At 28.9% G+C, this 10,790-nt stretch overlaps 2 protein-coding genes across 2 annotated transcripts; both read right to left on the reverse strand.

Moving 5' to 3' along the window:
- Positions 1 to 5,089: 5,089 nt before the first annotated feature.
- Positions 5,090 to 6,106, reverse strand: LOC123297673 (suppressor protein SRP40-like). The gene has a single exon (XM_044879422.1). The coding sequence runs from the start codon at positions 6,104 to 6,106 to the stop codon at positions 5,339 to 5,341; it is 768 nt and encodes a 255-aa protein (XP_044735357.1). The 3' UTR covers positions 5,090 to 5,338.
- A 3,080-nt stretch (positions 6,107 to 9,186) lies between these two features.
- LOC123297674 (suppressor protein SRP40-like) lies at positions 9,187 to 9,951 on the reverse strand. Its single transcript, XM_044879423.1, has one exon. It carries the CDS (start codon positions 9,949 to 9,951, stop codon positions 9,187 to 9,189), a length of 765 nt encoding a protein of 254 aa, XP_044735358.1.
- Positions 9,952 to 10,790: the final 839 nt, after the last annotated feature.

The following is a 10,790-nucleotide window of genomic DNA, read 5'->3' on the forward strand; positions in this document are numbered from 1 at the left end:
AATTCGATAGAAATCCATAGAACATTCCAGAATGTTCGAGAAAATTATAGAAAATTCGACAGAAACCCATGGAACATTCCAGATTGTTCGAGAAAGTTTGATAAAATTCAATAAAAATCCATACAACATTCGAGAATCTTCGAGAAAGTTCTAAAAAATTCGATAGAAATCCATAGAACATTCCAGAATGTTCGAGAAAATTCTAGAAAATTCGATAGAAATCCATGGAACATTCCAGAATTTTCGAGAAAAATCGAAAGACATTTGCGCCAGTAGCGCCATCTAGTGAAAATTGTACTATTGACAGTGGGGCCTATTGTACTATTAGAACTATTTTTTTAATCTATTTTCTATGAATTCCTGGATCATTTTAATTCCACCCCCACCAAACTCCCTTATTCACAATGGGAGCCTAAGGGCTACCCAATGACATAATCCCCTACCGAAGGTCAATGGTTAGTTTTAGGGAAAATCGGGGACATACAAACAAACACTCTCTTTTTATATATATAGAAGAATAAAGGTAATTTTTTGAGAGCTCTTAAGTTTTTATGTTCTATATTAGACAGGAATTTAATAAAAATAAGGTTATTATACTTGAGTTATTTTACCGAGGCCAACCAAGGGAACTTCAAAGTGTGATTGCGATCATAATAGTACAATTTAAGGACGAACGAGTGCCAGTGAAATTTTTGATAAAAGGCTTTATAAAATCATATATTTTATATCTAAAATATTTAAAATATATGTTTTTTTATATGTAGTTTGACTAAGTCTAAATCAATTCTGAAAATTTTAGGAGAGGTTGACCGATTATTTAAATAAATAAATGATTTCAAAAGTAGGCATATTTAGCATTGGTTTTATGGTAAAACAATAGATGGATGATTTGTTTTCATAGATTTCTAGTCACTAAAAAAAAAAAACTATTTAAATTAAAAAACCTAATTAAATTATTGAAAACAAAAAAAAAAAAGTGAAAACAAACAATTGACTGAGTTAATTGTTGAAATACCATGCATAGTCAGTGTTGATTTCTTTATCACATTACACATACAAACATGTGACACATACATAAACTGATAATCAAGTATAGTACATATTATAAAATTTCCACCTAATTGGCGCCCTCACGGGTAAACAGTGATATCTCTAACGGTTTACAAGATGGATCCTACGGACCCAAGACCCAATTGACCTATGATGCTCATTTACGAACTTGACCTCACTTTTTACGTCCTGAGTACGCTGTAAAAATTTCAGCTCGATATCTTTTTTCGTTTTTGAGTTATCGTGTCCACAGACGGACGGACGGATGGACAGCCGGAAATGGACTAATTAGGTGCTTTTATGAACACCTATGACAAAATTTTTTTCCTAGCATCATTATTTTTAAGCGTTACAAACTTGGAACTAAACTTAATATACTATGTATCATATATACATGGTATAATGAATATAATATGTATATTTCATGTATACATGGTATAATAATTGGTGGAAACGCATATAAATAAAGACTTACATTAGATCTTCATATGTACTATGTATTTATTTGCGCTTCCACCATATTTAACTAGAATTGTAAACTGATGTATGAATCATAGATAATAATTATTTATTATTATAATTGACCAAGACCCAATTGACCTATGATGCTCATTAACGAACTCGTCCTCACTTTTTACGTCCTGAGTACGCTATAAAAATTTCAGCTCGATATCTGTTTCCGCTTTTGAGTTATCGTGCCCACAGACGGACGGGCGGACAACCGGAAATGGACTAATTAGGTGATTCTATGAACACCTATAGTAAAATTTTGTGCGTGGCTTCAATATTTTTAAGCGTTACAAACTTGGGACTAAACTTAGTATACCTTGCATATTACATATATGCATGGTATAAAAATACTACTACGTCAAATTATGTATATACGTATAGGAAAAGAAAAGGCATTATGAGACATTATCAGTTTTAATAGCAAGAGAAATTGTTTCATCATTCACATTATCATAAAATCGATTGGTTCATACTTCCGAGTAATTAAATTATAATAGTTTAGATGAATAGTCAATCACTGAAAACATAAACCTTCTATTTATAATACAAATATATGTCCAGGAGTGTCTCTTATACAAAATTTTCTATCAAGGCATTTTCTATCATGATTGCCGGGAAACTTTATAGTAAAAATAAACCGCTTTATAGTAAAATATTGGTAGGGCGCTTGACATGAATCCAAGAAGTCCGGGTTCGAGTCCTGGTTCGAGTGTATTTTTTTCAATTCTCTTTAGTTAAGATTACTAGACAAGCATTTGTCAATAATTAGTTTACGATTGAATGTAACATATTATATATCAAAATTAGTCGAACAGACCATGATGTAAATATTGTGTGAATAATTAAAATGTGAACAACAATAATAAGTAATAATAATAAATAAAGTGGATAAACAAAGTAAAAAATTCATTGAGTTGAAAAAAATTGCATTCGTGTCTAGAACTCGAATAGCCTAATTGGTAGGGCGCTTGACATGAATCCAAGAAGTCCGGGTTCGAGTCCTGGTTCGAGTGTATTTTTTTCAATTCTCTTTAATTAAAAATAAACCTTTAAATTAAAATATAAACTTTTATAATTATTGTTCTACTATGGAATGTAAAAACTGGACTAATTATGTATTCAAACAATTCAATAAACTTGTAAATAAGAGTGAATGTGTAACTAAAATAACGAAAATATGATGGTGTCTTTGTTAGGGTGGCTAGGAGTGACAGGAGCTTCTATTAAAACCTTTTGGACCTTTAAAAATAGTAGATATCGCACCTTTGTGCTAATAGTGTATGATAGAGCTCCTTCATAATTTCTACATGGTACGCCCTTGTTTTATTATCAGTTAAGCTCGTAACATTATACGCTACATTAATATTTCATGTAGGTGTTTTTACATACACGAATTAAACCAGATTTGACATTTTTAAATTAAATGTACTGTATTCAAATAACAGTAGTTTAATTAATTAGACATCATATATAATTATATTATCCGTGGAGCCCGTGACAGCAAAACTGCACTTACAAATCGATATCTAAATCTACGTGTTTTCATCCAAAACAATATTTACAACAGGTCAAGAGTTATTAAGGGCGGATACTTTTGAAATGATCACGCTGTATTGTAGCAAATTACTTTTTATCATTATTTTACCAAAAATTTATCTATGAGCCATCAATATAACATTTCTGCCAAGGTTTGCAGATTTATTCGAAGAGTGAGATATAAAAATTTTGGTTTATTTGATAAAATGGGTTAAATATGTAACATTAAAATTCATTAGATTTCGAACACTGTTGTTGTCATTCAATATTTATTCAATATGAAAATTAGATAAGTATGTGTATTTAAGTGGTTTTCTCTATACTTACAACCTTCAGGAAAATTGTCGTCAAAAAGATGTTACCTTGATCTAAATAGCTGCAATAAGTGGTTTTATTTTATTGTTTTCCAAACAAATGTAACAGCTTTGAAAAATTCACATATAATTATTATAAAATCATTACGACGTGAAGCCGTTAATATGGTTGTTATAAATAAGTCTAAATTTTTATTTTAAAAGTACAGGCTATGTACAATTGACACACGCAAAATACCTAAAAACCGATTTTTCCCAATCCTTATTGTACTTTTGAACTTAATTTGTATTTTAAAAGAAATTTATCAATTTTACAAACAAAAAAATTAAAAAATTAACTCTTGCACTGACTTCTTAATGGCCACTCTTGGCCTTATTGGTCTAAGAGACGGCATAAGATCGATCTTCACCCATCTCATAACCAGTAGAGACATTTTTCTTTTTTAATTTTATTGATTTTTAAACACTCCTATCATAGTTTTTCTATCGAAAAGTTTTCATAAGCTATCTGTAATTAAATTAATTTATATCAATTTTTTCCATGAACGGTTTTTTTTCAGGCCAGCCTATACTATTATTTTCGTAATTCAATTATATTACTTCTGATACCAATTTCGATTGGTTGAGAGGTCGGTATAGCTACATATATTGACTTATCTGTTCATATTGTATGAAAAGATCTACACCGACCTGTTTATCAATCGAAATTTGTATCAGAAGAAAGATAATCTAATTACGAAAGTAATGGTAGGCCTGAAAAAAACGATCATGGAAAAAGGAATTAAAATTAGCCATGAACAGTTTTCAATAGAAAAACTGTGATAGGAGTGTATAAAAATAAAATTTCATAAAAAATATGTCTTATCTGGTCGAATGGGTCGATCTTGTACTATATAGTTTTCCTTAAGTAATTTGTAGCTTAATTTTTTTGATATCTACATATTTTGAAGCGAATATTTACGTATAAAAAACGAAGAAAAAATTATTCCGATAATTTTTTTGGAAACACTTACCTTTAGAAAACTTAAGCGGTGGAATAAAACCTTAAAGATGAAAACGGTTTGTTTCTTAAAACAAACAACTGTGGTTTGAAAGATTGTTTTATAAATTCAATACAAAAGTCGTAATTTTCTGAAAAAAAAATTGGTTTGGTAATAACAGTAAAGACAAAAAAAATTAATTTTTAAAATTTTCTATATTTTTAAATATTTTGCTATAATTAATATAATTATATTTTTAACAATATTTTTCAAGTATGAATAAAATTTTCAATAAGTCTTAATATCAATTTTGCAATATTAATTTTATTATTGAAGATTAAAAGAATGATTAATATGTTTTTTTAATGAATATTAATGATAAATACTTTTGTTAAAGATTTTTAAAATAAGGCTGCACATGATGCAACGATTTTAAAATAGATCTACCAAAAAACTTATTTGAACTATATTTGTTTTAAACTACAGAATCTTTTGGATAAATTTTGTTTCTACTTTTTTAAGTGCAAACCGAAAACCGATCTATTATATATTATTTATAATGCTGTGCAGCCTAATTAAAATACGTGATGAGAACATGGTTATAATGAATTAGTATACCAAGATTTTAAACGCAAAAGGCACTATTTTTATATTTTGGATACTTTTAAATGCATTTATAGAATTATTAATCTAATCAGTCCATCTTTAGAATTACAATCATATACAGCGTGTATTAACATTTGGCGTTAGGTGTAGCATTTTTATTGGCCCCCCAATGTCATTTGCTATAACACTCGGTACAATGTAATAGAATATTACTTGAGCAAAGAAATTAATTTAAATTTTAACATTTTTATAAAAAACAGTTCGTTTGTTTCAACATAATTGACAATTGAGTGTGTTTTTTTAGATTGTGATATGTTGTTGTTGAAGTCACATAATTTAAATTTAATATCTTGATGTAATATTGGTGGAATACTGATTACAATAGCAGTCACTTGATGACGTTCTATTACTGTGAGGATAGCGATGAGTAGATCTTGGGACACGCTGTGTTGGTAAACCAGACATACCACGGATATAGGTGTATGTGATTGGTGGCCGTAAAATACGTTTTGGAACTTGATTTTTTTTACTGGAACGTTTTGTATTCGATGAAGTATTATTTGAATCATTTGAATCACAAAAATGAATGTCTTTAGTATTTTCACAACTGAGAGAACGTTGTCGATGACTATTATGTAAACTTAAATGTTGGAACACTCTACGAAAAGACACAGCAGCTGTCGTGGAATGATGATGCCGATGGCGGATTGATTTTGATTCTTGTGAATCGCTTCCGGTATCACTTCCACTGCTACTGCTCGTTGATAAATGATTTGGCGAAATATTATAATTATCTAAGCTTGATTGCTGGGAAGATAAATGATGATTTGAAGTATTTTTGTTATTTTTTCGTGAGCAACGTCCCGTCGACGTACTTGAGCAGGAATCAGTACTAGAAGAACGTGAATCATCTTCACCGGTATATGATGAACTTAAATCTTCTTGAGAACGTTTGCCCAATTTTCGACTAATGGCCCGAAATAAACGTAATCCACGAATTTCACGGGACGGTGATGGCGTTAAAAATGGTGAATTCGCACTACCACTGTTTGAAGATTCTTGTTGCATTGTAACAAGAAGAAGTCCTGATGAATTTTGATGATGGTCCATATTTTTCATATTTTTAATAAATCACAAATAATTTTATAAACACAAGAAATTATTTTATTTTTAATATATTTTCGCACACTTAATAAAACTTTTTATGTTTTAAAATGTTATTTTCAAGTTTCGATAAAGTTTGTTGCTTCAATTGTTGTATATATTTATATTTCTTTCAATTGAATGCTAACAGGTTTAGTTAGTAAATATACGTTTATAAGTTTTGTCTGGCAGTTTTATAGCTTTTACAACGTGATTTTAAGATATGTTAAACGCGCATGAGGTTTATTATGATTTGATACGCAAGCGTATTTCCAATATGATGGTAAATCTCGATACCCGTGTGTTATGTGTGTATTTTTACACACATAATTTTATATTAATTAATCTAAATTTTCCTCCCATTAATAAATATATTTCAATCAGGACCTACATTAAAAAAGCTTTAACTAGATTTATTCTAATAGCATCAATTTTTTTAATAGTATTAACTATTCTAATAGTATTAATTTCTGCAACTTCGGAATCTCAAAGCTAACATTATTCTGAGCCTGTAAAAAGATCAAATCTATCGACAAGTTCCATCATGCTGGAAATACCTTAATTTGAATTAAGTCATGGAAGTTATCCTATACAAGCAGACAAATTGATGATCAGGTATCGACGTAAAACAATAATTCTGTAATATTTTCCTATTTTAAAAAAAGATTTATGGTAACTGTACCATTTATATTTCTAGAAAACTTTAAATTCGATAGACATGCGATAATGGGACTTTTCTATGGGATCTATGAAACCACCCGTGTCATCGCCCAAAAGGTTGTAAAAGTCATTTTTTGACAAATCGATGCTCATTTCTCACGGAAATTTGCTTACTCTATCGATTGCGAAAATCCTACTGAGATATGATTTTTTTTATATTGATTTGTTTTTTAAAAATAAAAAGTCTTATGTTTAAGGATGTACGAGGGCTAGGAAAATTTTGGATAAAAGATGTGATTTTTTTTTGTGAGTAGTTCAAATAAGTCTTAATCCATTTTAAAAATTTTACTGGCGATTGCCCGAATAATTATTTAAATATATGACTTCATAAGTAGACATATTTAACATTGGTCTTTTGGAAAAACGTTAGATGGATGATATATTTTCATAAATTTTTCCAAAACTCTTCGATGGAAATTAAACAAAAAAAAAACCCTTTGTACCCGACCAATTTAGGATGTATAAGCACTAAATCGGATCACAAATTTAAACAAATATATATTTTCAATTTTGATGGTGAATTATATTATAACTTGACTATATAAGACGAAAAATAAGAATAGAATTTTTCGATATCCAGAGTAATTTTCAAAATATCGAAATATGAAAATTTTGTTTTATAAATTAGCTTTCGATTTTTCGAAAACCAACGCAGATATCGAAAAACTTTATTTTAATTTTTCATCTACAATCATGAAGTTATAACAAAATTTATCATCAAAGTTAAAAATTAGGTACAAATAATTTCAACCAAAAATCTAAACTTGTCTTGACACTCACATTACCTACCTTAATTTTTATTCAAAATCTATTGAAATGAAATTACAGGTACTCGGCCTGTCTTTCACCGTAAGCCAAATAATTTTATGCAATCCGTCTGTGCAGCCTGAGCGAACGTGGACGTAGAGTTGGAAATTACTGACCATATATTATAATTAAGACGGCACCTTATGGAAAACATACCTATTATTTGTTTTATGAAAAAATGTTAGTCTTGATAAAAAGTCCTGCATTGGCCTAGAACGCGATATGAAATAGCCAGGTATCAACTTTTTCCATTCGAAAAAATTTATTTCGATACTTTTCTTGGGAACATTTATTTTCAGAAAACGTAATCGATAGAATAAAACCTTAAAGACGAAAACGGTTAAATTTATTAACGGTTAATTAAATTATATTTATTGTGATACCAATTTAGATTGGCTAACAGATCGGTTACATGTACACTAATCTGTTGATCGAAATAGGTATCAGAAGAAAGATAATGTAATTACGAAAGTAATGGCATAGGTTTGTCTGGAAAAAACCGTTCATGGAAGAAGTTGAATAAAATTAATTTAATTTAAAATAGCCATGAACACTTTTCGATAGAAAAACTATGATGGGAGTATTTAAAAATCAATCAAATTTCATAAAAAATATGTCTCATCTGGTTATCAGATGGGTGAAGATCGATCTTATTATCTCTTGTACTATATAGTTTTCCTTAATTAATTAGTTGCTTAATTTTTTTTTTGAAATCTAATTTTTGAAGCGAATATTTACATATAAAATCAGAGAAAAAAATTATTCCGATAATTTTCTTGGAAACACTTACCTTAAAGGAAAACTTAAGCGGTGGAATAAAACCTTAAAGATGAAAACGGTTTGTTTTTTAAAACAAACAACTGTGGTTTGAAAGATTGTTTTATAAATTCAATACATAAGTCGTAATTTTCTGAAATAAAATTGGTTTGGTAATAACAGTAAAGACAAAAAAAATTAATTTTTAAAATTTTCTATATTTTTAAATATTTTGCTATAATTAATATAATTATATTTTTAACAATATTTTTCAAGTATGAATAAAATTTTCAATAAGTCTTAATATCAATTTTGCAATATTAATTTTATTATTGAAGATTATAAGAATGATTAATATGAATTTTAATGAATCCTAATCATAATACATGATGAGAACATGGTTGAATTGGTATACCAAGATTTTAAACGCAAAAGGCACTATTTTGGATACTTTCAAATGCATTCATGTAATTATTAATCTAATCAGTCCATCTTTAGAATTACAATCATATACAGCGTGTATTAACATTTGACGTTAGGTGTGGCATTATTATTGGTTCAATTAATATAATTTATTAAGCCCCCATCGTTATATGCTATATCACACTGTAAAATGTAATAGAATATTACTTGAGCAAAGAAATTAATTCAAACTTTTTACAACATTTTTTTAAAAAACAGTTCGTTCGTTTCAACATAATTGACAATTGAGTGTGTTTTTTTTGGATTGTGATATGTTGTTGTTGAAGTCACATAATTTAAATTTAATATCTTGATGTAATATTGGTGGAATACTGATTACAATAGCAGTCACTTGCTGACGTTCTATTACTGTGAGGATAGCGATGAGTAGATCTTGGGACACGCTGTGTTGGTAAACCAGACATACCTCGGATATAGGTGTATGTGATTGGTGCTCGTAAAATACGTTTTGGAACTTGATTTTTTTTACTGGAACGTTTTGTATTCGATGAAGTATTTGAATCATTTGAATCACTAAAATTACTGTCTTTAGTGTTTTCACAACTGAGAGAACGTTGTTGGTGATTATTTCGTGAACCAAAATGTTGGAACACTCTACGAAAAGACACAGCTGCTGTCGTGGAATGATGATGCCGATGGCGGATTGATTTTGATTCTTGAGAATCGCTTCCGGTATCACTTCCACTGCTACTGCTCGTTGATAAATGATTTGGCGAAATATTATAATTATCTAAGCTCGATTGCTGTGAAGATAAATGATGATTTGAAGTATTCTTGTTATTTTTTCGTGAGCAACGTCCCGCCGACGTACTTGAGCAGGAATCAGTACTAGAAGAACGTGAATCATCTTCACCGGTATATGATGAACTTAAATCTTCTTGAGAACGTTTGCCTAATTTTCGACTAATTGCACGAAATAAACGTAATCCACGAATTTCACGGGACGGTGATGGTGTTAAAAATGGTGAATTCGCACTACCACTGTTTGAAGATTCTTGTTGCATTGTAACAAGAAGAAGTCCTGATGAATTTTGATGATGGTCCATATTTTTCATATTTTTAATAAATCACAAATAATTTTATAAACACAATAAATTATTTTATTTTTAATATATTTTCGCACACTTAATAAAACTTTTTATGTTTTAAAATGTTATTTTAAAGTTTCGATAAAGTTTGTTACTTCAATTGTTGTATATTTATATTTTATTTCAATTGAATGCTAACAGGTTTAGTTAGTAAATATACATTTATAAGTTTTGTCTGGCGGTTTTATAGCTTTTACAACGTGATATCGAGATATGTAAACGCGCATGAGGTTTATTATGATTTGATACGCAAGCGTATTTCTAATTATATGGTAAATCTCGGCACCCGTGGCGTATATGTATGGATACATATAATATTTTATAACGTTTAATCTGGCTTTTCCTGAATTCTAGATATACCTATAACTATTTGTTTGAGAACAAATCTTTCGTAATCAGTTATACGGTTTATTAATATTATGTAACTTTTCATTTGTTTTTTTATCCACAGACCAGTGCTCATCGTTAAAGATTTTTCGTTCTGGGAATAATGAAGAGCGGAAAAAGTATCAAATTTTATATTTTAGAACAAGAAGGGTAAATCTATAAATAATAAACTCCGACACAAAATTTCAGGATAGAAATCTCTATAGTAAAAATTTCATTTTTACTAATATTTTTCGAGAAATTTTGTAATAAATATAAAGTTTAATTAACGAAGTTATATCTCGTTAATCAGATTATCGTAAAGTACCAAAATTAGCTTTCTTCTTATAATTTTATTCACTTTATCATTATACCCATGCATTTTATGTACACCAATACCTACATATATTATTATATTCATATAAATATTA

The sequence above is a fragment of the Chrysoperla carnea genome, chromosome 4 (genome assembly GCF_905475395.1).
Source record: "Chrysoperla carnea chromosome 4, inChrCarn1.1, whole genome shotgun sequence".
NCBI lineage: Eukaryota > Metazoa > Arthropoda > Insecta > Neuroptera > Chrysopidae > Chrysoperla > Chrysoperla carnea.